Raw genomic sequence first — 26,511 nt, 5'->3', positions numbered from 1 at the left:
TTCCCACGGTTTCCGCTTCCCCAGGCCCCGCCGGTCCCCGGCAGAGACACCGGCCCGGTGCTCGGGAGCGGGGCTCAGCGTCCCGGGGGGGGAAAGCACCGGTATTCACAGCCCCTGGTACCCCTGGAAGCACGGAGAGACCGCAGAGGCAGCGGATCTCCCGGGAAAGCCAGCAGACGGCACGGTGCAACCGAAATAAATTAATGACCCGTTGATCCGGTTCCCGGCTCCGGGGCGGAGCACCCGGGTACGGTGACTCTGAGTCTGGGGGGAGCCGGATCCTGGCCCGCAGGAAGCCCCGCGGTTGGCCGGAGCCTGTCCCGGCCGCGTGGCGTTAAGCGATCCGAGGTGACCCGACTGTGTCGTGCCGGGTGACCTCCCCTCCCGACACCGGTTTTACCGGCAAGGGTGTGACAGGGGTTGTAGAACGGCTCCAGCACCCGCTCCCTGCGTCGGTGGAGGGACAGCTTCCTAATCCTGCCTGGAAAAGGGGCTCCGTTCCCCTCAGCATCCTGCCCAGAGGCTGAAGGATGCGGGGCGGCAAAATGCCACGTGGAGCCGGCCCAGAGAAACCCCGAGCCAGGCTCTGCGAGGTTTTCCTGAGCACAAATTGATTGGGTTTTGCCCCAAAAGCTGTCCCTGCTGATGGGGAGCAGCTGGGAGGCCTGCTAGAGAGCATTGGGTCACGCAGGGCTGCTCCAGCTCCTGGGAGAAGGGAATATTTAGGTATGGGATGAAAAATCACTGAGGCTCCCAAAGATCCCTAAGAATAGCAGGGTCAGTGTCTCTGAAGTTAGCGTTTATTAATCCCCTGGAATAACAAAGAGCTTCGTGGGGAGGGACGGATTTTTCTGCCAGCTGAGAGAAAAATACGGGGGCAAAGGACAGAGCTGTGGGACAGACAGACCGTTCCCGGGGGCATCGCTGCTGCTGCCAGTACAGCCCAGCAAGCAGGCAGCTGGCCGTGGTGGAAGCAGCACCGGTGAGAGCTGGAACAACAGTTTCTCTGTTCGGGGCTCCCACGGGCAGCCCTCGGCAGGGCCCCTCGCCCTCGCGGGCAGCGGTGCCTCTGACACGCAGCCATTTGCATAACGCACAATATGGAGCGCTCCGGGCTGCCGGGCCTCTTCCTCTTCTGCAGCAAAACAAGAAGACGTTTTCTTCAAGAGCTGATGAACGGCCCCGTCAAGAAGCGATCGCGTCCACACCGTCAGCTGCTCCCTAGAAGCTGTTCATGGAGGAACAAACGCTGGGAGGACAGAGCAGGGATGGCCCAAAACACACCCATCTCTTATTTTCAGCTCGAGGAAAGCACATCGCTCCTCTGCCCTCAACCAGACACCCTCTGGAAGGGAACTGCATCCATTTTAACACCTGGTGACTCTATTTCTGAAGCAGCTGGAGACTGGCTGAGCTCAGGGCAGCGCTGCTCTCTCTGTAGGTCACATAAAGTAATAACAAGAGAACGTCTCAGCCCCTTCACACCCTGAGCAGACCAGACAATGTGAAGAAAGAAGGTAGAAGCGACTTCATTTACAGACAGTGAAGTGGAAGGTTAAGCAAAGCATCCAGGTTCACTCAGGAAGCCTGGGAAGTGTTGGAAACTAGTTCCAGGTTTCCTAATTTCCAGTCCAGGGCCCATCAGGCAACCTTCCTCTAAAAATTGAAACATGCTCTAAAGGAGCCACACACATCCCTGGGTTTTTTTTTTTTTGCTGAAGTTCTTTGAGGAATGCGTCCAAATCAAACAGTTAATGACAGCTGCCACCCACAGCTCCACAAGCACAGCAGAAGTTGTGGGAAGATGGGAGGTAAGCGTGCTCAGGGAATATGGCTGAGGCAGCAGGTGGAAACCCCGGGGCAATGACAGCCTGTTACCAGGAGCAGTTAGTTCATCCTGGCTCTGGGAAGGTGCCATGGCATTTACAAGTGACGCAGCTGTGAGTAAGGACAAGACAGGGATGGCAGGCAGGGATAGAGAATCTCAATGGAAAATACGCAAGAGTGACACTGCAGCTACACAACGGGGGTGAAGGAAAAAGAGACAGTATGTGAATGAGAGAACTGATGGAGGAGGAGCAGACCAGGCACACGTATCAGGGACGTGCGCAGCCCCGAAGCTATCAACAGCAGGAGCTCCTTTATACAGGCGAGATGTTTTGCACAGCAGAACTGCACAGCCATGGATCACCAAGAGACAGCCTTGCACAGTTTCAGGGGGGCTGGTTGGAAATGGCACCCTGGAGGCAAGGGGGACAGGACGAGGTTCAGGCTGTGTTACCTGATGGTGTTGGAGGCTATGTCTGTCCACGAACGTCAACTCCAGCTCTGTGCAGAAGGGGCTGCTGCAGACAACAGTCTGTCACAAGATATTGAGAGATCAAATAAGAATCACATGCTTCCTTAACAGGCTAAAGTATATGTGTAACTTCACAAATTATAAAAGCTGTTGTTTTCCCACGTTCTCATGTGATGACTGTCAATTATCAAAAGGTCATGCTTTATACTGAATTAAGGAGCTGCAGTGCCTGACACACATCCTGTATGCTAGTTAAACAACTGCTGCCTCCACAAACCACAGTACCAGAAACCCCAGCACACAAGGATTTTCACACTTGCCATCATCCTGACTGAAAAACATCAATGCCACTTCGCTAAGTTTCAAGACTGTACAGTCAAGCCATCCCCCACTAGCTCCACCCCAGCGCCTTTAACTGGAGTTCCTTAACCTCTGGTGATTGTTGCCTAAAAGACTCTTTTTCTTCCCTTTTCAACACTGCATAATGTCACCACCTATGCAGGAGTTAACTGTTCTCTCCAAAGCCCCATACCGCAGCACGGAGACAACATAACAAGCACGCTAAGGGCTTCCCTCCCCAGCCGACCCTGCCAAGGCCCCGTACCACAGGGCTGGGCCATGAAGGCAGGCGGGGAAAGAGGCCCGGCTGCCACACAGACACTGCCAAGGCCCTGTACAGCAGGACGGGCAAACCAGGGGCTCGGCCCTTGAGCCAGGCTGTGCCGGCTTACCGTGCCCGCGGGGCCCGGGCGGCGGTGGCAGCTCCCCACAGCCCCGTCCCACAGCGCGCTTCGCGCCTCCGAGGGGACGCTCAGAGCGCATGCGCGACGGGCGGGGCGGGGCTCTGCCGCATGCGCCGTGAGCCCGCTGCGCGCTATTTCAGCAGCCTTGGGACTAATGTCACGCTTGTGGATCTGCGCCTGCGCAGTCGGCGCTGAGACGGTGGCGGCGCTTCGCACCCACGTGTCCCTTTTACACACACCCCCCCCCCCACACACACCCCTCCCCACCTCTCGGGCGGGGGGGGGGGGGGTGTGCGGCATTGCGCATGCGTGGAGAGTTATTGGGGAGGGGGTGTGTTGGCGCGCGACGGCGTGACGGCGCAAGCGCAGCGGCGCGGCGGGGCGGGCACGCGGGAGCCGGGCGGACGGACGGACGGACGGACGCGGGAGGGGGCGGCCGGCCAGACACACAGCCGGAGGGGGAGGGGGCGGTCCTTCCGGTCCCCTTCACTTCCGGCCCTGGCGCCGCGGCGGACGGTGTGGCAGCGCCGCTCGGCCCGCTCCGCTCCGCGCTCGCCCGCCCCCCCCGGCCTCCCCATGCAGCGCCGCGACGACCCCGCCGCCCGCCTGGGCCGGGGGCCGGGCCCCGGCGGGGCCCCTCGGCAAGGAGCTCCCCCACCGCGGCGGCCGCCCCGGGGCGGCGGGGGGGGGGGCGGCCGCGGGGCCGCTACCGGGACGCAGCCGCCGCCGCTCCTGCCGCCCAGCGCTACGGCCGCCGCCTCGGCCTCTCAGGCCCCCGCCGCCGCCCCTACCCCGCTGCTGCCCGGGGCCGCTGTCAAGATGGAGCCCGAGAACAAGTACCTGCCCGAGCTGATGGCCGAGAAGGACAGCCTCGACCCGTCCTTCACGCACGCCATGCAGCTCCTCACAGCAGGTACCGGGGGCGGAGCCGGGGCTGGGCAGGCCGGGAACCCCCCAGGCAGGGCCCCCCCCCCCCCGCCGTGGTCGGTGGGGTGGGCAGGCTCGGAGGTACCTCCCGGTCACCGCAGTAGAGGACAGGGACCCCCCCCGGGGGGGCTGGGGCAGCTCCCGGCCGGCCCCGGTGAAGTGGCGGCGGGCGACCGTTGCGCCCACCCGTTCTGGTTCCCCTGCCCGCTGCGAGGTGTGACCCCGGGGTTTTGAAGATTAGCTGTTTCTTTCTTATTTAACCTCTGGTTAGCCCCGTGCTTAATCCAGGGCCTAGGCTGGATTAAACGCAGGCCCAGAACTTTTTTTTTTTTTAAAATACGGCATGCGGTCGTATTGGCCCTTTTCATCCCTGGGGAGAGAGGGGACCCAAGGGAACGGTCAAAACTGGGGGTTTCCATGTAGCATCTGCTTGAGTCCCTGTGAGGCATGGTTTGTGATCTCTTTGATTTTTCCACTCTGGTAATCTGTATTAGAGCTTGTTTCATGCTTCTGATGAACCTAAATAAGGGAATGGAAATGGCAGTCTTTGTTCTGTGCCCAGACTAGCCTTCTCCTTCCCCATCACCACTGTCCAATCGCCTGGCGGCTCTGATTTCTCCATATCTCCCCAGTGCAGCTGCTGCACCCGCCTTCGGTGCTTCTATCAAGTAGATTCAGCTGCCTCAAGATGCCGTAGTCAGCTTCAAAATTGGAATGAGTTAAAATATTTCCTACCCCTTACTGCTTTATGTGCATGTAGTGGAGAGCTGGGAGGTACCCGGTGAAAGGATATACTGAGATTTAATCTACAGATGAGCAGAGTGCTTAGCTCTCTGGTACTTATCATTCTGCGTTTAAATTTATTTTTTTAAGGTCTCTAAAATGTATAGTATTGCCATAGTTGGCGCAGTGCTAGAGATTTTATTAGTGCTCCTCCTTTAATGTAGGAAATAATTCTCAGGAATTGCTGTCTCCCGTTGTGCAAGTAACTGAGGTATATCGTCATGGGTAACTTGGAATCACTCGCGGACATCTTGATCTAAATAAATTAGTTTTATAATCCGATTTGCTGTCAATTTAATGTTTTTCATTAATAAAACCCTTTAGCCAGCTGATGCTCAACAGCTCAGTGATAATGCCTTCCAGTGAAATGAAACCTAAGGAGTTTGCTAATTCCTGCACAAAGAACAGTGTTCTCAGCCCACTTAGTAAAGCTTCGTTCACTGAGTGGTGTAACAAGGATTTATGAGGTTTTTGTCATTAATTTAAAAATTGCTGATAGCAGACTGCAGCTTTGTGAGACTTAAAATTGATCATTGGAAGAGTTCCAGATGCTTCCTGCTTGCTCTGGATGGATATTTTGAAAATTGCTGCCCTTTGGGAGCATTCACTAACAGTCCAAATTCAAGACGATCTGAGCAGGAAGCTCATAAGAAGGAATCTGAAGTAGTATGATGGTTTTAGGCGACTAAATCTTTTTGCACGGATGACCCCAAACTGATTTGGATTGCTCTGAATTTCTCGACTGCTGTGGCACCTTTGGGGATGTCATGTTGGAGAAGCTGCTGTAAAGCTTACTTTGGCACTTAGGTCTGGGCCAAAGATTGTAATGCACACAGCCAGTGCAACTTAAGTAAAATGACTTCCAGACAAAGAAATGACTGATTACTGAATGTCAGCAGTATTCCTATTCCAGCCTTTTTTCAGGAGTGGAAGTTGCTTGTCCTGGCTGCCTCTGGGAGGGAATCCTGCAGGAGTCCTGCATTAAAACTAAGACTTCTTCTTTAAAAACAATATGTAAAAGTAGTCTAAAATACTTTTGTGGTTCTAAAGTTCCTTAGCATTTCTAGAGGAAATTATTTAGGAGCAAGATGAAAAGCAACACAATGATGTAATACAGATTTTCAAACAAAGTATTGTGTGATGAAAAGGCAGTAAAGTGGCTAGGTTTTGGGGTTCTTGAACCTGGGATTTCTTGTACCTTGGAATACGATCCATTTCCTCACTCCTGTAATTTGGGGTCTGTGTGACCTTCCTCTTCCATAGGAACAAGAAAACCCCTTTTCCTTACTTTGATTTATGCCCTCCATCTGCTGCAGAGCGAGCGGGAGGAGATGCTGCTGTTTTGAAAGTCACAGTCCTCCTCTTGCATGCATTGGGAAGACAGGAGACATCCACCAACGTGTTAGCTAGGTGTAGGTTTGGGTTATTTTTTGCAAATTCTTGTGGTAATCTTAGCTATTTTTATTTTGCGAAGAGACTCCCGAATGAAAAGAGCTGGTCATCTCTGCCTATGCTGCAAACAGATATGTGAGCTGTGTCATTCCACTAGCAAGTCTATGTAGCTAGCAGCTAGCTGGTCCTTACGTTAAATTCAGCCCTTTCCGTTCCCAGAAGTGTGGAGCGATGAGGGGGGACGGAGTTGGGTGCTGAGGGGCGGACTCAGAGCAGTGGGTAGGACCTGTGTAGGGAGGGAGCGCTGAGCAATTGGAGGTAGAGAAACACGTTGCAAAGCAGGGAGCAGCTTGAGGTGTCGGAGGCCTGCTTGACAATCCCCTGCTGACCACGCTGCTTCTCGTGCCAGGCTTGCTCAGGCCGTGTGTACTCCAAGGAGGGGGAAAAATGGCTGTATGGGAAAGTCAGATGGACGAGCAGTGGCCTTGCTGGAGTGACTTGCCAAGGAACCAAATAGTGGGATTAGAGATGGGCTGAGGTCACAGGGGTGGTGGGAAACTCTATGTAACCCAGAGCAGTACAATGTCCTGAAGCTTGCTTAGCTTGGAGTTAAGGCTGTCCTGAAATGGAGAAGATTATCTAGATTTCTGTGTTTCCAAGTGTATGCCCTACCCCCCACAGAAGCTCTAACTGCTGCCTTAAACTTGTGCCCAGATGTTGCAGACTGTGATATGCTAATGCCATTTCACTGTTGCATTTTTAAATGTGTATATTGCTAAGCCATGCCAACATGATTAGATGCTGATGCTAGCCTGCCTGTCACTGCTGTGACTCTGCCTCCTCCCACTCCTCTCCCAGGAGCCTCTACTACCTGTGCCATTTCTCATAGCTCACCTCCAGGCTTTCTCCTCTCTGCCTCATGCTTGAGCAGTGTTTCTTTTCTTCCCCCATGCCCCTTCTCCCTCTGCTAGTGGCAGTCCCCTCCCTTCTCAGCAAAGCTCTCTGCATACGAATCCCCGCACACAGGCTGGAGGGTGGGGGGTATATCTCAGCAGATAAGCGGGAGGGAAATGGTGGGGTTAGGCTTGCCAAATTCTGTGGCTTCCACTAGTGGCAGAGTCCATCCAGGAGCAGGTCCCTGCTTCCTCTCCCATGAAATCAAACCAGCTGGGGAGCAGTAGCGTAGGAGAGAAGGGGCTCTGGCTCCCATCCCCAAACTCTTGGGTTTTTGATGTGATTTTTTGTTGATTTTTGGGCACGGGGGTCAGTATTATAATACTGTTGAGCTAATACTCAGTGTTATGAGTAAACAGAATGTGTCTCTGCTTACAGAGCACAAGCGTGCTGCAGGACAATGTTTAATATGGGGTTTTTTTGTTAAGGAAGAGCTTGGGCTTAGATCAGGAGTAGCACTGTGGCTGCTTAGCCTCCTCCTTGTGAAGCAGCGGTGTTACCAACCCCCTTTACCTACCCCTTAGGATTTCTTCTGAGACAATGCAATCACTGCCCCACATGAAGTCCTGGAAACCACTGCCACACATGCCGCCAGACTGCTGCCATTCCCCGTGGCAAGAAGGTAACCTTCTGCTGCACCTCTGACACGGCTTTAAAAAATCAGCACTGAAATGAGGCATGCTTAATCCCTCAAGGTATACGTACGCTTCTTCATATCAGTAAGTGGTCTGACAAACTGCTACCACTCATCAGTTCATTCAGTACTGCTTCATGTTGCGTAGCTAATATGCCAGAATGCATACAGATAACGCTGGAATCCGGAGCAGTAGGACACGTCACAAGTGGCATGTTTTTAGTCCTCCTTCACACCTATTTCCAGACTTGGTGTTTGTTCTGAAGGTGTGAAGGGGACTGCTAGGTCACCCACGCTGACCTGAATTACAAAAACTAGAGAACTTAAGAGTTATTCTGCTGTGCAGGGTTTTTTCTTCTCCTATGTTTTGTATTTAATTTGAAGACGTGGTGATGGTGGATCTGATGCTTTTCTTAGCAAATGGTTAATTATTTGTTGCCCTCACAGACCGATTCCCAGATGTCGTTGCTAGTGTTGCAGGAGGCAGAGTGGATTTTGCTGTGTGATTGATGTGAACTGTGACTCACTGGTTTGCAGAGGCTTATGTCTGATTGCGTTGTGTTTTGACAGGGTAAAAGATGCCTCTGGGTAGTTTAATTTACATCAGGAAAGTTTTAGGGTGCTTTTATTCTTTATGTGTGTGTAGAAAACACTTCTTGTTAATATGCAGAATGCATTTTCAGAAATTCACTTACTGTTTTTGGAGAATGAAAATACTTGAGAAGTAAACACATTGCATTAGAGGGTCTAAAGCTATGCCTAACCAGGGATAAGGCCACCAATGCAATCTTTAGTTTCCAAATCTTGATTCTCTGATCTGTTCTTATAGCTAGAATTTAAAAACTGTGTAAAACTAAGCAAGGTAGCCAGCTCTTTCACTTATTTTATAAATTTGACAGTGCTTGAACTTCTGGGGTTTTTACTTTTGCATAGTGTCTTAGAAAATTATTTATTTTTAAAGCAAAAAATGAAGCTATCCTTTTCCAAAGTGATTAGATCTGGTAATTTTTTTAAACTTAGGAGTCATGGTAACACTTTTGTAAGGGAGCCAAGGTGCTGTTGCAAGCAGAAATACAAAATTTAGGCTTTTTCATAATTAATGCAACTCAATCTCCAAGTTCTATATTTAGGTCTTTAAATGAAAAAACAGTTTATATTACTGTGTCCATAACTGAAAAATTAAAATATTGATCATTTGATGTTGGGGATTATGGGGTTTTTTGGTTGTTTTTTGGGGGTGGGGGGGTGGGGGGGTGGTGTTTGGGTTGCACATCTAGTTGCTTGACTTCCCTGTGGTCTGCACCATTTGAAAGATGCTTCTCAGCCCATGAGGCTGTGGTTGCCTGTCCAGTCAGAAGGATGCTGGTAGCCCATTGCTGCTCCTTCTGTTTGGATGATACGAGAATATTAATAAGTGGATAATACACCAAGTATCTGGTATGCCAGTCTTCCAAAACTGTAAACATGAACATTTAGGCTAAAGTTTCTGACACGGTCAGAAATTACAGGAAAAACAAGATATTGCAGCTGCCCTTTTTAAATTCTGGTAATGACTAAGCAGTCTTCAGTTTCAGTTTTGTCTTGCAGCTTTAATCCAGTTATGCGTATAATCTTGTGAAAGTGTCTCTCTTTCCCCTGAGATGTGAGAAGTTGTATTTAGAGCACACTCGACTCGGAAAAGATATTTATAGTTCTTGGGTTTGCTGATGAAATGGCACAATTTAACTTTTAAGGAAGGGTCATGCTCCTCCCCGATAAGCATCTGTAAATAATAATTTGTGATGGCTATGCATGGTGTGACCAATTATTTTTTTTTTGTTGGACCAAAGAGTGCATAATGTTTCATCAGTTATTTGGGATTGTTAATAATGGATTGGCTCCAAATTTGGGGGGAATTGTTGTCTAGTTGCTGGCCATTAAATAAAAATTGCACATGACTGGACACGTCTGGAAAAGAAAATCCATTCAGCTGTGGGCTACAGTCTTTTGAAAAAGGTTGGGTGTTTTTCATGTACAAGGGAGAGTGCATTAATGACTGTAAGAACCTATGCTAGAATACCTGCATTGAAGATGATCTTCAGTCTTCTCCATTTGGGTCATCTTTTATGAGATGACTGTCTCCTGCCACGTCTCAGTGAAACTTTAATTTCTAGCCAGATTTGAGCAGGTGTTTGTGTACTGGTTCCTAACTGGCCTACCTTAATGACCTACTTCCAGAAGGTTATTTGGACTATGTTCCAGATCCCCCTCAGGCTGCATCATGCCTTCAGTTCAGTTAGGCCACCTCAGTGTTTTTCCAAGGCTATATAATTCACAATAGACAACTAAAAATCAGAATCTTATTTTGGGACACAAAAATTTGTGGTTGCATTGCCTGGTTCAAGTTGACTTCTGACACTCACTTTTATGGCTATGTGTCTGAGGCTTACAACTTAAAAAACAAGTTATGAATTGCTTGTATGATAAAGATGCATTCATTTCATGAAATTAATCTTACGAGAATTTCATAAGCCAGACTGTGCTCTACTGTGCCACTCATTTGGGCTTCTGCTTATTAGGAATGTTTTTAACTGAACTGAAATTCATAGTGTCAGTTTGTGTTGGCACCACTAATTAAATTACAGATTTAAAATAGTGCATCAGCTTGAATGATAATAACTTGCCTGATTTGCTGATGGCTGCTGCATTATAGCAAGCATATACAGTCAGTGAAGTTGGGACTGGTTTCTTTGTAGGTTTAGGGGTCTATACGTGGGTGCTGCATTCGCGGTAGAAGAAGGAGGCTGGGGACTGATAGAGAAAGGCATAGCGGAAGCGATATGCAAAACTGTACTTACAGTTTCCTACTCTTACCTGTTGAAGTGATTTGTAGGGCATTCTCTGCTGTTTGTTCTTATTTTTGTTTGTTATCCCATTTTTGGCCTTCTAGAATCCCTAGATGTGAAGGGAGGAAGGGGCAAGCTGGGCTAGCACTAAAGCAGTGGCCTGTCTATCCAGATTCCATTAATGCAATTATAAGTGTTCATATATTCACAGAGAATGAGGGTGGTATGTCCTGTCATAATTCCAGCTCTAAAAATGATTCTTGTTTGAGGAATATAAGCAGCCCTATTTTTATCTTGTTTAGAAATTGAAAAAATTCAGAAGGGTGAAACAACAAAGAAGGATGAGGAAGAGAACTACCTGGATTTATTTTCCCACAAGAATATGAAACTGAAAGAACGAGTTCTGATACCTGTCAAACAGTACCCTAAGGTGAGGGCCAGAAAAGAGCTTACTGAATCTCTGTGATTTGCTTATTTTCTGTGGATTTTATGGCTGACTTTTAGAGATAGTACCTGTCAAAGTGTCATCAGGAGTTATGCCAGTGTTCCACTATCGCTACAGATTTTTTCCTATGCAAGCTTCCAGGATCTTATTTCTAATGTATTACATTTCTAGAATGTCTTGGGATAAAGCTAAATGGTGATGCATACTTGTGATCTTTTAGTACTAGAATAGACACTTTCACATGTAGAATTTTGTGTTTTACAGTTAAGAACTCATTTAACTCTTAAGACTTGCTGCCTGTAAAATTATCAGAGAGTAGATGTTAGAATTAGCCACTTTATGTGAGTTAATTTTACTTGATTTTCTGGTGGAGCATTTTTTCATGCAAAGAATGTTCTGGAACTTAAATTTTCCTATACATTTTTTGGTCTGTGTTTCTTCAAGGTGAAGAGAAAATGGAGCGGCTAAATTTTTTGACAGTCAGCATAACATTCAGAAAGGCTTTTGTTAAGGCTACTGAGCTCTGGAACTAATTTTTTCCTTTTTTTTTTATTCACTTACAGTTCAATTTTGTTGGAAAGATTTTGGGACCTCAAGGCAACACCATCAAGAGACTTCAGGAAGAAACTGGTGCTAAGATATCTGTGCTTGGGAAGGGTTCAATGCGAGATAAAGCAAAGGTGAGGGCATTACCCATGAAAACATATTAATGCATTTCATATTGCTGTGGGAAGCGGTGATTCTCAAAGTATTTTGTAACAGATTAAACCACTAAAATCCGAAAGCAAAGGCAGTAGGAAATCACCCTTCCTAATTGTTCTATGCATGTTGGGAGCAGTCTTGGTTGGGGCAGAAATGTGATGCAGTTTTTCTTTGAGCATGACTTAGAGACCAGTCACCTTTTGATAGATATCTTGTACCCTGGGATGAAGAGATGATATGTTTACGTGAAAGGTGAAGTATAAAGTTTATAAAATAAGAATTAATTCCAGTCATTCACTAAAGGAATGTTTCCCCTCCAGAAAAGGAAAAAAAAAAATCCTTTTTCCAGCTGTTGCCTCTGAAATCCCTAAATTCTCATGGTTCACTGAAGGTGATGAAGCAATATGTTCCTGGTAATATTTAGTGAATCACATAGTGCTCAGGAGGTGGTTTTGAGCAGAAAAAATGAAAATTTTTTTCTTTCTCCTTACTCCCAAAACTTAGCTAACAATCAGCAGACCTATGGCTTAACTCAGCTTTTTATTTTAACAGCATGAAAAGCTTTTACACTTCCAGCTTATTTGTAGCTTCTTAAAACCATCTGAATAACACAGATATCTGAGAGCAGAGTTGAAGAACAAGCTTCTTTGAGGCATTAGGCTTCACTAGGTGGTAAAGAGCACCTCTGGCAGAAAGGTGGTGTAGAAGAGGAAGAGCACTGCTTGTATGTGGCTTTTTATAAAGCTGTATACTTACATGTATGTTACCATGATCTGCGTCCAGGCTTGGCCAAAATGCTTTTACAGACACCTCCTGTTAAGGTGTAGAAAAACAGATAAAAGAAAAGTAGTTTCTCCACATCTTACTTAGTTTTAGGAATCTCTAATCTGCTTTGTTTCAGGAGGAAGAACTGCGTAAGGGGGGAGATCCTAAGTATGCTCATCTAAATATGGATTTGCATGTCTTCATTGAAGTTTTTGGACCCCCTTGTGAAGCATATGCTCTGATGGCTCACGCCATGGAAGAAGTCAAGAAGTTCCTTGTTCCAGTATGTATACTGATGTTCTTTCCTTTTTGAAGGAGGGAGATGAGTTGTGAATCTGGCTATAAGGATGGGTAAGATTTGCATGGTGCAAAGCTCATGCTACAGGAATTGGTGTAGCTGAAGGAAGCCTGAAGTATTAAGTGTGTATGTGGCAGCCTAAGATAGCCCCATTAATATTGCATGAGGGCATGTATTATTCACCTAACCGTAATTAGAAAGACATGCACTTGCAAGGCATTTGTATAGAACACTTGGAGTAGGTATTTCTCTCCCAGTACTAGCTGTGGGCACTGGGGTGGCCGGGTAGCTTCTCTAGCTCCCTGTGTCAGTTTTAGTGGGAGAGTAAGTTCAGCCATGCCTGGCATGGAAGAGATTTCTTGGATGGGTTCCGCTGACTTGGAACTGTAGCATAGAAATCTGGCTAGAAAACTTAATTGGTCAGATCAGGAACTGTAAGTACAGAGTTGTTTGCTGTGCTCTAATGGGCTGGTGTGAGGATGAGAAGAGTGACTGCCCAGGCAGCTTGGTAGTAGTATTCAGTGTTGTAGCTAGTTTGAGTCATGTCTGTTAAATCAATATTTCTCTTGCTTTCAATGTGTATGATGTGCAGGAATTTGTGTTCATCAGACATTTATACAGATGACACTTCTCTGTTTGTGGGTGTCTTTTACTGGTGAACCTTGTAAGACCTTTATGATCACCTTCATGTTGATTTTGTGCCAGCTAGAGTACTGACTCCAAGAACTGCAGAATCTGAAGGAGTCTTTTGCATGTTATTGAAACAATAGTGTTGATTGCTAAGTTAGGACAAAAACAAACGTGGAAAGCAGCACACAGTGCTCCCTGCTTCTGGCTAGCTCCGTCTGTATTTCAGAGACCTGGCAGGTAAAGAGCTGAATATACCCTGGCACTGTGTTCCAGCTGAAACTGGGAGCTCAGATACTCTGCCTGAACTACCAGGGACGGGTGGATCCCGAGAGTGGTGGGTAATAGGGAAGTGTGGAAAAGCTTGTGGGTACTGTGTGATTTCTGTGAGTCTGACACAGAAAGGAGGAGAGATTGCCATGTGAAGTGTCTTGGAAGGAAAGAGGTCATCTTCAAGGAGGCCCTGGGATGTACAAAACATCAGCTTGCTAAAGCAAGCGTGCAGCCTTGCTATTTAAAGTGTCTTATCTATCGCTGCCTTCAAACAATGTGTTAAACTTGTGAAAATTGACGGAGAAGTCACTCTGGAAGCCAGCAGTGCTGTGAAGACACATCTGGTAGGAGTCTCCTTGCTTTGTGGTGTTGCCATGGCATCGTGAAGATCCTCGGTGTGAGGACCAGCCTGTCTGTGTGTTGAGGGGAGGGGTATGATGACTTCTGCGGGGTCACCAGAGATCTGTACTAATTCCTGAAGCTAGATCCCCTGAGGTGATAAAAATGCATGAAGCCAGACACATACTGTGTTCTGAAGAATTTGAAAAGACAGCCTGGATTTGCAAATGGGTGTTTACTCTGTCAGGCTGCATCCTATCCTGTTCATTCAGTGTGTCAGGAACACAGCAGGATTTTGTTATGTGGGCTCACTGCCAGCCACTCGCCTTTAAATGGGAGCTATGAGGTGCTTGGGGTGAGATATGTCTTGTCTGACTTCACCTCTAACTCTACAACATTAGTAAATAAATCTTGCTGGCATCCCTGGGTTGCTGGCCATCAGATACCTCCAGAACCCCCAGGAGAGAGGGACCCCAGGGACCAGGGAGTGCTCAGTGCAGCTCCCAGTCATGCAGGTGGTGTGCCCTTGGCCCGTTTGGAGCAGGCTGGCAGTTGTGCACTGCTGCCTGCCGAGCAAATCCCAGTAAAACTAACCAGCAGATTTTAATTTAGGACTATCCGGTTATTTTTATTCCAGCACGGTAGCTTGTAATATCCTGGAGCACAGACTGGCTAGTTAGCTATTCTTTGGAGTTGACTCTTTCCCCTCTTTAGGATATGATGGATGATATCTGTCAGGAGCAATTCTTGGAGCTCTCCTATCTGAACGGTGTACCAGAGCCAACTCGTGGCCGAGGAGTCCCTGTGCGGGGAAGGGGAGCAGCTCCACCACCGCCTCCACCTGTTCCAAGGTATCTTTCCCAAAAGCACAGACCTGGAAATGCTGCACCTTGCTCAGAGTTGTCCTGCCAGATGAGGTTAAGCTACTTGTTCTTGCACATCGGCCATTGGCCTTGACCTTGGCTTTTGGCCAAGGCTTTCAAGCCTTGTGTTGCGATGCTTTTAGCAAGCTGGCATCAAATGTTTTGTGTGTTCTGAGGTGTAATCTAGTGCAGTGGATGTTTTCTGTATTATTTTTGGTGTCTGAAATCAGTAGCTTCATAAAGTAACCTTTCAAAAATTGGCCTATGAAATCGTGTAGATTGATGTGTCATGTTTGCTTCTGTAGCCTTCAGCAGAATAAGCATTTTCAGTTTAAACTGACCTTTGTTTGAAAGTTATAGGATGGCATTGTTCTGTCATTGCTGTCAAGGCATTGGGATAAATTGGTGATAAAACTCTGTTAGTATAGTTCTTGCTACTATAGTTCTTGCTTCACTACCTGTTTCGTGGGGGGAAAGTCTTTGCTTCTGACTGCTTAGCCCAAAAGTGCCCCTGCTCCTCTCACCATTGGTCTTTACAGCCCTGGAGGTCTGGCAGCCATTAGAGGTTAGTGATAGAGGGTTGTTTAAAATGAACTCTGAGAAATTATTTGGCCAGAGTTCTTTATCAGATTTATTTCTTTGTTTGTACTGCAGTAGGGTTCTCATCCCAGAAGAGGTTTTTGTAAATCCTGCAATACCACAGTGTTAACAATTCTTGCACTTTCATTCTTGATAAAGAATTCACAGCTTAGTTAATGGTGACTGTCTTATCAAGCTATTGCATTTTAAAGTAGGTGTAAGAAGCGTATGCGCTGCCCTCAGTGTTCAGCACAGGAGCAGTACAGCAGTAGCTGTTCACAGCCCTTTTTATCTCCTTTCCAGGGGCCGTGGTGTTGGGCCGCCTCCTCCGCCTCCTCCTCCTCGGGGGGCCCTTGTGCGAGGAGCCCCGGTGCGGGGTGCCATTGCCAGGGGAGCCGCTGTAGCCCGCGGAGTTCCTCCTCCCCCAGCAGTACGGGGTGCTCCTGCACCCAGAGCACGTGCAGCTGGCATTCAGAGAATACCGCTTCCTCCTCCTCCCGCACCAGAAACCTATGAGGAATACGTAAGAAAAATATCTTTTTTTTTTTTTAAATTCCAGCTAGCTGACCATGTATTAGATACTCAACATTATCGAAACGAGGGTGAATGACAGTAAGATTGCTCTGGAGAAGTGACCACCAGTGCAAACACTGGTATGGTGCTGGGTGACATGCTCTGCCTCTTTAGTCCTCAAAGGGAACTGCTAGTGTCCTAAATACAGAGAAAAGGGGGTGGTTTTTATAAAAATGAAATGTACCCCCAAGACTGAAGTTTGCCAGAACTGTCAGTGTATTGTAGAAAAACTACGTCACAAAGATCGATGTGGTTCACATCACATTTGCAAGAGAATTCTTTGAGCGAGAAACACCAGAGATTTCTTACTGCCCCTAAAATCCTTAAAGTAAATACATGAATGGACATGGTGATGTTTCAAGTCCTGTAACTAAGCACCACCCTGCTGCCAAGCTTATCTCGGCATTTGTGCTCTTGTTTTCATAAAGGGAAAAACAAGACAACTAGTTTTGATGCACAACAGCATTTTCTGGAATCATCACAAACATTGATATATCTAAAATGTCTGTTTCTCCTCTTGGTAAAACTTCTAATTTTTTTCTTCTGAAACCAGTCATAAGTTAACAGGTTGGGTTTTGTCTACTTGTAAATCTGTGGGTTAGATAACGCAGTTACAGGCCTCCTGGCACATGGGTTTGTACCGCAGACAAACTGCAGCCTTGGACATGTAAATGACTTTCAAGTGAATTGTAAATATTGATGTGGTTAACTCCTCCCAAAGCACAGGACACGAGCAGATCTTGTCTACCTATGTCTTACGATTGAGCCCCTTCCCTGTGGCAGGCAAGGACTCACAGGCTCCTCTGAAAGCTGCTATAGCCTGAATTCAGTTTTGCCGTTACTTTTGGTCAGGCATTAACCTTTGGTCCTTCCATTAACACTGTTTATGTCATCATCCGTTTCAGGGCTATGATGATGCATATGCAGACCAGAGCTATGAGGGGTATGAAGGCTACTACAGCCAGGGCCAAGGGTAAGTTCGCTTGTCTCCTATCTGCTACTAAGAAGATTATGCATGAGCTTTTTTTCTTTTTCTTTTCTAAGGGAATGGAAACACTCATGTCAGAGTATGAGCTATAGGGAAAATGCCCTATTCTGCTGGAATCCAGGGGTGCCTGGGAAATAACTTTTGGGAGTGTCCCAGTGTGCTTGACATTTCTGTAAAATCAGTGATCAGACACACCACAGCCATGAGCAATATTGGGCATCTTTGCATTTCAAGTGTTTGTGCAAGTTGTGTCAGTTTAAGGATACGATTTCAGCACTGTATGTAACCAACATAATTACTCTTCCAGGGACACAGAATACTATGATTATGGACACGGGGAGGCACAGGAAACCTATGAAGCTTATGGTATGTCTGGGAATACTGTTCTCTTGACAGGGAAAGGGGCTGCACATAGTTGGGAATTGCTTGTGGTCCACCAGCTGTTTTCCAGTGCCACTCCATGCTCTGAGCAAAACATTACTGAGGAGAACCTCCAGTAGTTTTCATGGTAGAATATTTATATCCTACAGATTATGCAGGTCTGACCAACTGAAGGCATTCTGTGGTTTATAGGTTCTTATCTAGCTTGATTGTCTCAAAGGTGACACTTTTAAAATTCCATTTTTTAACTATGGAAATACCTTTTCATTTCCTTGTAGCTTTAGAATATATTAAGAGCTCTGGATTTCCACCCACAGCACTACTTTTGCTGCAGTCTGGTTTTCACGGATTATATTTTGTTGAGTTGGATGAGCATGGTTCCATCTGCTTCCATATCCTCAAAAACCTGCTAGCTGTTACTGACTCTGCGCTATACATTTGCTTGAAAAATGAATTTAAATGTCATATGAAGGCCTCCCTTTGACTTGGTGGAACAATTTTGGTCGATATAACTTGCGAGTAGCCTGTGAAGTTTAGCTAATTATGTAAAGCTATCAACTTAGGCTAGACTGAGGGGTGCGGGAGACCAATTTAACCACAACTGTAAATAATCAACTGTTGAAAACAATAGGCCTTACCTGAGGTTCTGGCAATAAAGGATTGGGTGACTGTGGTGGGTTGTTTCTAAATGCTAGTTCAGCTATCCAAGCTTATGAATGGCGTCTGCATGTGGTAATGTCTAATATTAATTATCCTCTCTCTGTAAACAATCTAGACTATAAACAGTTATGAAAGCTATACGGCAAGCTGCTTAATGGCATGGAAACATGCTGTATTGCACAGTCCCTTTAGCAGAGCATCGGTTGCCTGAAGCTGTGAATGGGTGCAGGTAGTGACGATAATGGCCAGCTGGAGGGGCTTTCTGGGATCTGCAGGAACTGGGAATCCCCCTGTGCCATGTCATGCTGGTATTAAGGAAGCAGGGTTGTTAATGCGGTGGCTGTCTCCTGTGCCAGCCTCGGGGTGTTCCCTGCTCTGGGCTTAAGTTGTGAGAAGTTCAGATTCAGGTGCCTAACCAGGGATGCTTTTCCAGTCTGAGATGCATTTGAAAAGACAGCTGCTGTCAGTAACCGTTGGCTGTCTCTCCTGCCTTCAATGGCTTGGTTTGCCTGTGTTAGTCATGCAGCACAAAGAGGCTTTTGTGCCTCCTACTTGGTAGGAGAGCGGTGGTGTTGTCTGGGATGTGAAGGCCAAAATGCTCATTGTATACTTGGCATGAAGTTGCCACAGCTAATCTGTTTATCCACAGTAATTTCCTTTGGTCTCTGCTTTCATGAAAACAGAATTAGAGAAATAAATTGTTGAGCCAGGCTGGAGACAGTTTTGAGAAAATGGGAACGTGCTCCATGGTGGTAGGAACAGGCTCGGCTGTCTTCCGGGCTTTGGACACTTGCTTTCACAAACTGGTGACCCTGGAGAGAACGGCAGGCATGCAAGTATGAATGTTGCAAGCACAAGCCATAATGAAAGCTGAGCTTGGATATTTGGGGCTTGAGCTAGCTCGAGGACAATGGGGATGCAAACTTCATTTGCTTCGGTGGTGGCTGTATGTAGCAGAAGGGTTTGGGCTGTCCCGTCGAGTGCTTTGTCCCGTCAGCAGTTAATTCTGGTACCGCACTAACTAGCAAGGGATGTCAGCTCTGAAGAGGCAAGCAGATGCTACACGAGCTGCGGCTGTAAATTTTCCTGTATTCGTGGAGGGGAAGGAACAGCAAGTCACAGTCAGAAAGCAGACTGGTGTCTGGAAGTCCAGTTGGACGCGCTGCTGTCCTACAGCAGCATGGGGAATTAATTATTTTGGCACAGTTACCCAGGAGCTGCTTTACCTGGTGTTTGGAAAGGAGGGAAGCGCTACCTGCAGCAGTTCCCCGCCGAGGCAGACCCCGGGGTTAAAGATGCTGCTGGCCGCCAGCCCAAGGGGCCGTGACTGCTGCGACCTTCGCCAGGGCCGGCGGCCAGAGCTGCCCCGTGAATTGGCTTCGGCTCTGCTGAAATTAATTACTCCTAAAAGGCACCAGGTTTGTCCAAGTCGGCGCTTAGCAGGGTTGTCGGAGCTGCAGCCCTCCCAGAGTTCCCACGCAAGCGGCCTTTTTCCTGCAGCGTCGGAAGACGTGCTGCGAACGAGAGGTTTTGGGGAACCGCGGGGCGTTTTGCAGCCTGGTTTTGGAGTGAAACCGCTGTGAAGATGCCCCGTGCCTCCATGTCGACTCCGGAGGGGAGTCCAGCCGGCACAGCTGTTCCCCTCACAGCGCTCCGCCATCCCTGACGTTTCCCTCTCTTTTCCGCAGGGCAAGATGACTGGAACGGAACCAGGCCCTCCCTGAAGGCCCCGCCGGCCAGGCCAGTGAAGGGGGCCTACAGAGAGCACCCATACGGACGTTATTAAAAAACAAACATGAGGGAAAAATATCAGTTATGAGCAAACAGTTGTTACTGATTCTTGTATCTCCCGGGATTCCCGTTGCTTTACCCACACCAGACAAGTAATTGTCTAACTGTTTTTCTTCGTGGCCCTTTTTCTCCCACTCCATCCTCACCCTGCATTCTGGCTTCTGTACGTAGTATTTTAAAATGAGTTAAATAGATTTAGAGGACCGACTTTAATTTTTTTTTTTTTTTAAGTGTGTAGATGGCTTTTCTTTCTTTGTTGTTTAGATAAACACAACTGTACCTTTTTTAATAAAAAAAAAAAGTTGAGTTAAAAATGTTAGTTTCAAAAGTGACATGCTTTGCTTAGCAGTTATGAAATTAAGGTTTTGTTAACCTTTTAAGCTTGGTTTTAAGGAACCCATAAAAGTTGTAGTTGCAGAATCCCAAAGTAGGCTACATTTCAAAATTCAGGGCTGTTTTTAAGAATTAAAATCAGACTGTAACGGTAGTAGCTGCCACCGTTTAAAAGTAACCTCAGATGTCAAACTTTCCTTAAAAGCAGATTGCTGGTGAATCTTAAGTTTAAATCTTAATACGAAGGATCCTCAAACAAATTAAATAGCATGTTTTTAAAGGTAATTGACTTAAAAGAAAAAAAATTAGGTTTGTAAAATTGACTTTTCTTATGTGGGTTTTGAAATCTAGCCCCGAACATGCGGTGTTGAGAGATGCTTGGGAAGCGGATTTTCCAGTGTAAAGGGGTTCTTAGTTTGGTTCTATATGAAGAACTTTTAAGGGAAAAACAAATTAAAGCATGGCTCTAATTGCCCAGTGTTTGATATTAGAAACAGAATATTACGTGAGTAGGTCTCTGAACTCTGTAAAATTACAGTTTTCTCATTTTTTATAGTGCTTGGGGCAGATAATACAGTGCAAGTTTAAAAGTGACAAAATTGTCAATATTAGCAATCCCATTGACTTGTTCAAGTGTATCTCAACACTAGCTTTGCATAAAAAGGGACACTGCAGCTGAAAAAATGAGGAAAAATTTCACTTTGTACATAGGATAAAGTCCTAATTGGATTTGTACACTGTCCTCCCACTCTGTTCTTGAAGATTAAATGCTACATGTGTAAGTCTGCCTAAATAGGTAGCTAAAACTTGTCAAAATGTCTGCCGCAGTTTGTCAATAAAGTTTAGTCCTTTTTTAATCAAAGTAAATGTGATGAATTGTCATTTTTTTTGTTGAGCAATAAAATAGCTATTTTTTTTTCAAATAAATTTAAATTAATGCTAAAGCTAATTGTCTTTTTAAAACATGGAGACATTCTAAAAATGGTGTTTTTTGTAATTATCACAAAAAGTTTATCAAGCTCATTGAACGAGCTTAATTTTTTTTTTAAAAAAAAAAAAAAGAAAGAAAGAAAAATTGTTTTTCACCCCCTGGAAGTTGTTGAAAGCAGTTTGATCCTGAACTATGGCAGAAATCTGACTTCAGTCTGCTGGAAAGTGTTTATGGTTCTTTACTGAATTACTGATTCAGATTTCAGGTGGCCTCACAGAGTATTCCAGACTGCAGACTCCAGATTGAGTCTGAAATGGCTGGTTTAAACATAGCGTGACAAAATGAATGCTGAAAAATCCAAGGCTTAGCTGCCACCAGGAGGAGAAGGAAGCTTGCTTTCTGCTTTATGTAAACAGCCCTAACCCCCTTGGCTAAGATGATGCCCTTCCTACTTTACAGTAGCCTTTACTTGGAAAGCCACTTAAAAATGTATCTTTGTTTGAGAAGGGTGCTGCAGTTGCTCCTCATATCCTTCTGAGAGGGTGTGTATGTACAGATATATAATATAATAGTTTAAAGTAAACTGCTGCTTAGAGAGACATGAAAAATGGTTTGTGTTTCCCATCTGCAAAATGAATCTGGCATTCCAGGGGGAGAGAATTAAACTGCTCGGGGGTGAAAAATAGAGCATTAGGAACCAAACTGCTTGTAGCAGTGCATGATCGAGGGGAATACTTTAAAACAAAAAGTTGTATTTGTAGATTGTTATTAAAGTGTAAATAACTGAATTTTCAACAATGGTTTGGAGTCAGCTTTCAGGGCATAATGTCTTGCTTGATGAAAAGATCACCCTATACCCCCCTTTTAAAGGAAAATTATCGCAGGAGAATCAGGATGTGTAAAGCTAACATGCATCGCAAAACCCAAAAGGTAACCTAAATGTCTGATTTTAATAGCACATTTCTCTTTTACATAAACTGTGACGGCAACTTGCATAAACTTTATTGAAACAATTCTTCAGATGTTAATTTTAATGTAAAAATTTGCAAAAAATGTTTAAAATAAACATTTAAAAAAAACCACATGCTTCTGCATAAATTAGCAATAACTTTAATAATGTGCCCTTTGAAAATGCACTGTAATGTAATGTGGGCAAAAAGGAATCGGCAAGCTTAAATATCAAAAGATGTAAAATGACAACGAATATAGATAGTCCTGCTACTGCCAAAAAAAAAATTCTGCTCAGTTATTTAAAAATGTAAAATGATGGCCCTTTTTAGACCCCAGTATTGATATTTACTGTGAAATGTTCAAAGCTCAGCTTAAGTTGCATGTTTTCCTTCCTGTGTAATTGCATGCAGGAATCTTTTTCTTTTGATTTGTGCTTTACATTAAGAGACTCACAAATGTCTTCAATTTGCAGGAGTCAAGAGTACATCGCTATGAATCACTTGGGTGAAGATGAGCAGGGGCAACACGAAGTGGGTAAGTTTGTTTATTTTTGCAACCCGTTGCAAGCTGCTACCGTGTTCTGTGTAGGAGATGGGGGGCGGCACCATCTGAGCTGCTAAATTGAAGCCATTCTTTATATGCCCACAAATAAATTACTCTTGCAAAAGGCCAGTTACATGACTGACACTCTTGCAGAGGTCATGGTGTGGAGGAGGCTTCAGTATGTACCTGCATAGAGCTCTCCCACTGAGATCCCATGGAGAAGGAGGTTTGAGTGGATTTGAGGAGAGGGGGAAATGTGGTAAGGTCTGTCTCTTGGAGCTGGTTCCCAGCTGAGATGCTGCGCCTCATGAGAGCTCTCTCAGCAGCGGAGTGGTGGTGAAGTTGTTACACCATGCCCTCAAAACAGAGCAGCCCGAGGAACAGCTCAGTAGGAATTCCTCTCTGAGCCAATAAGGCATTAAAATTTCAGCCTGCAGATTTTAGACCAGACGCTACCCAGCTGCACCTCGCTAGTTCTACCCCTTCCACACCCCAGTTGCTGGGCTCTGAAATATCATCTGGCTGCTCCTTCTTTATGGTTTCTTTTTTGCTGATGTCTTGCCAAAGATATCTCGGGCAGTGGTCCTGCCAGACTGGCTAGGACAGGTTTAGCTCAGAGCCCTCGGGAGGGGTGACAGACCCCCAGCACCTTTGGGTGCTGGTGCCAGTTCAGCACCCACAGCGGCCAGGCTCCCTCTGGCGGCTGCTCTGGCTCTGCTGACTTTCTTGTTTTCCAATAAATACCTTAAAAAAAAAAAAAAAATGCACGCAAGTGCTTGCAAACCGAGCTGTACCTTGGTTGAGGAGATTATCATGCATCAGTGGAGTGACCTGCTTACACAGCAAGGACACATCTCCCCCCAGGCCCAAAGGCAGCGGCCGTAAGCGTTTCCTTTGGGGACAGCTAATCACTTTCTCTCAAATCTCAAGATCACTGAAAGTCTGAGCTCCATAAATAGAAGAACAAAGAAATAAACCCTTGGAATGTTGAAGAAGTCTATTGGCTTCAAACAACAACTGTGAAAAGCCCTGGGCATAGGACACTGAAGGACATAAGTCTTATTTTATATGAAATTATAAAGCTACCAAACGAGTTTCTCTTATCTTGGGAGTATTAGGAACAAGAAATGCTGCACCAGAGTGAGATCATCCTCAATTCTTTGACTTTAACTTGAAAATGGGATCTGTAGTTTTCTGCTAGGGGAAATCATAACATGTCTGGATTTGTGGCCTGTTTATCGAATGCATCTTCATTTACAATGTAATTGGAACATCAATTTATATGGTGTTGTACCAATCTTTCCCATTTCTTTCTTAATAGGCACAGCTTTTATATCAAGTGGAAAAGATTTGATAGAGATCATCTATTATGATGCAGTTTTTTACCAGTAGAAGTGGATCTTGTGACACTGCCTTTGGAGTAATACAGCTTGCTTGTGCATTGCATTTGTTGCATGTTTATGTGAAAGATTTTCATGTTATGGAGGAATGTAAATCTTAAGATATTGAAAATAACTGTATAAGCCAAAAGTATTTTGAAAACATGCCCTGCGTCAAACATCTTCCTCCCTCTCACAGCATTACTACATTCAGATTTTAGCCTTGAGTCTACAAAAGCTAATTTGAGATCCCAAAATAGCCGTCAGCATCGGATATGTCTCTCAAAGATGCTCTAATTAGCCAGACGTTCCGGGGGTGATACAGGACTCGCTGAAATTTGTGAGGGGTAAAAATTCCTTTGAGTACTGAAGTCTGAGTCACCTAAATAACCTTCCCTTTTCTACTGACGCGTAGCCACTGGAGATAGCTGGCTGTGAGCTAACAAGTGCCAGTGATCTTTCATCTCCTGATTTCCCCAAAAGACTAATCCACATCTTATTATTTATAGGATTTTGGTAGAGACCATAAACAAGATAAAGGCCCCCATTGTGCTTGGTTACTGTACAGTGTGATGTACAGCAGCAGTCACGTCTCCTCTGTGGAAGTGTTTCCCAACAATACTGTTCTTTTCAAGAGAAACTTGGCTCCAGAAACATCCTCCTGCTGCACATCGCTCTGTGCCTCAGTAGTCCCATCTTCTCTGGCCCTTGCTCTGAGCAGCTCCAGCTTCTTCAGCCTCTAGTTCAGCCCTTTGGTATAAATACTCAGGCTGGCCTTACTTGGAGCTGATACAAACCTGGACTTTACACTTCCTCGGTGAGGTCTCACCATGCGTAGTGGTTCATAGCCAGTATCTTGGACAGCAGCAAGTGTGAATCAGCTTGCAGAAAAAACACTCCAACAGGTATTACAGAAATGTCCCCAGCAGCTTTTCCTGGAAAGAGACTGTCATATACTGCCTGTTCTTTAACCCTGATTTCAAGTTGCTGCTGGGATTATTAAATAAAGCAAATGGCTACAAGCTTTATTTATAACTTACCTATGGTATTTTTATGTTTAACTTAAAACACTGTGCTTTCAGTAAGGCTAAGACATTACCTTGATATGGTCCTCTGTAAAATTCCATATTTGGCAAGTTGGGTTTAAAAGCACAGCTGGATTCCCTGTTTGGCTGTTAAAGCAGATGATTCTTTTTGTGCAGAATGAGTTTTTAAATTTGTATGAGAGCATCTGTCACGAACAGAGCCAAGAAAAACAATTTAAACGTGTGGCTCTTCCCTTCCTCACCCCATGCCACTGCTCTCCTAAAACCCACTTGGGCAGAGGGGGATTCCTGCAGCCTGGGAGAGATTCCCCCCCCCAAATGACCCCAGAGGAGAAGGGACCAGCTGTGACCCATCTGCTGGGAGATGCAGAGGAGAGCAGGCGGTGCTGCTAACACAGCTCTTCCCTCAGCTGCGAGGAACACATACATATGGTGCTTTTGGGGAGGAAGGCAGGGCTTAGGGAAATTCTTCTTTAATTGATAAACCTATAACATCTTGGATGAGATGTTGGACACATGCCCCATTTGTAAGCTTTGAGGGGGAGGAATTTCTGCAGGCTAGTCAGGGCCCGTGGGAACTCCCATCTCGAATGTAGATGTTACTCCTCTTTTTTTCAACTCGGGAAGCTCAGTTCCTGTGAGCACAGAGCAGAAACCTTTGCTGTTATTGCTGTTGAGCCTTCCACTGCTACCATATGTTTTAATAGAAATGTTTGTTCCTGCGCTCATTTTGCTCCTTTTGCAAAGCGGGATGACTCTCCGACGAGATGATTTCAGATCTGATACAGGAACCCAGTTAAGACGCGGTTCACTTTGCTGTAGCTGGGAAACGGGAACCTGCCAGCTCTTGGTGAGTGGTGGAAAACGGTGGAGCCTCCCTTGGCTGCTGCAAACGCTGGAGAGCAGCAACCGCGTGTTGGAGTACTGAAATATAAAGCGTTTTCCAATGAGGCTGTTACTTTTACCACTGGTGTTAGAACCAAATATGCCCAAAGGCTCGTACGCGGTGTTACAGATTCAAAGCTGTTTTTAACGTGATATCAGTACATTCTACCCATTGCCCTTATAAGCTGTCCCTGGAAGATTGTGTTAAAACCACAGGTGTCTGGATACTCCTGGTTTTTGATGGCTCTGCACAATGTAGACTTCAAAACTAGTAAGAAATGAGATTGGCCCTGTGAAAGTTCATTACTTTTAGAGATGGCTTTGCCTCCAGCCCAGGTTCTCAGAATTGTATAATGTTCCATCTGTACTGAAGCATCAAACACCCACAAGTTGAGGAAATCGATAAAAAATAACTGCAAGTGGTTGGTAAAGATGGTGAAAACTGATCAAGGTGAATCACAGCATTAAAATAACTTGTATGGGAAACTGGCAGGCTCTTCTGTGGCTGGTATTTAGCAAGAAGTGTTCAACAGATGTTGGAAGTGATTAGTCATTCCCTATAATAAAGGCCTAACGTTGAATATTTATTTTTTTTTTCGGTT

The 26,511-nt window shown here is 45.7% G+C and overlaps 1 protein-coding gene and 1 long non-coding RNA gene across 4 annotated transcripts; one reads left to right on the top strand and one right to left on the bottom strand.

The window, feature by feature from the left end:
- Positions 1-784: 784 nt before the first annotated feature.
- Positions 785-3,100, bottom strand: LOC116964274. The gene is made up of 3 exons (XR_004408650.2): positions 3,031-3,100; positions 2,282-2,359; positions 785-1,228 (listed from the first exon to the last, which is right to left on the bottom strand). It is a non-coding gene; the product is annotated as an uncharacterized LOC116964274 (long non-coding RNA).
- Positions 3,101-3,428: 328 nt separating this feature from the next.
- On the top strand, positions 3,429-26,490 carry KHDRBS1 (KH RNA binding domain containing, signal transduction associated 1). 3 transcript variants are annotated; one of them, XR_006165424.1, is made up of 11 exons: positions 3,429-3,955; positions 10,860-10,987; positions 11,566-11,682; positions 12,606-12,752; positions 14,721-14,857; positions 15,752-15,971; positions 16,927-16,994; positions 17,317-17,375; positions 19,739-19,933; positions 22,529-22,590; positions 23,921-26,490. XR_006165424.1 is itself a non-coding variant. In XM_042793655.1 (10 exons), exons 2-10 carry the CDS (start codon positions 7,639-7,641, stop codon positions 19,834-19,836), a joined length of 1,056 nt encoding a protein of 351 aa, XP_042649589.1. In that variant the 5' UTR covers positions 3,849-3,955; positions 7,623-7,638; the 3' UTR covers positions 19,837-21,036. The 3 variants fall into 3 exon arrangements, 2 of the variants coding, with proteins under 2 accessions (XP_042649588.1, XP_042649589.1); XM_042793655.1 differs by lacking the exons at positions 22,529-22,590; positions 23,921-26,490 and adding an exon at positions 7,623-7,720 and having other exon boundaries at positions 3,849-3,955; positions 19,739-21,036; XM_042793654.1 differs by lacking the exons at positions 22,529-22,590; positions 23,921-26,490 and having other exon boundaries at positions 19,739-21,036.
- The last annotated feature ends 21 nt before the right edge of the window (positions 26,491-26,511 follow it).

This window comes from Tyto alba, unplaced genomic scaffold (assembly GCF_018691265.1).
Source record: "Tyto alba isolate M040663 unplaced genomic scaffold, T.alba_DEE_v4.0 Super-Scaffold_20, whole genome shotgun sequence".
In the NCBI taxonomy this organism is placed as follows: domain Eukaryota; kingdom Metazoa; phylum Chordata; class Aves; order Strigiformes; family Tytonidae; genus Tyto; species Tyto alba.
The sequence above is the reverse complement of the archived record's forward strand: the minus strand, read 5'-3'. Positions and strand labels throughout refer to the sequence as shown.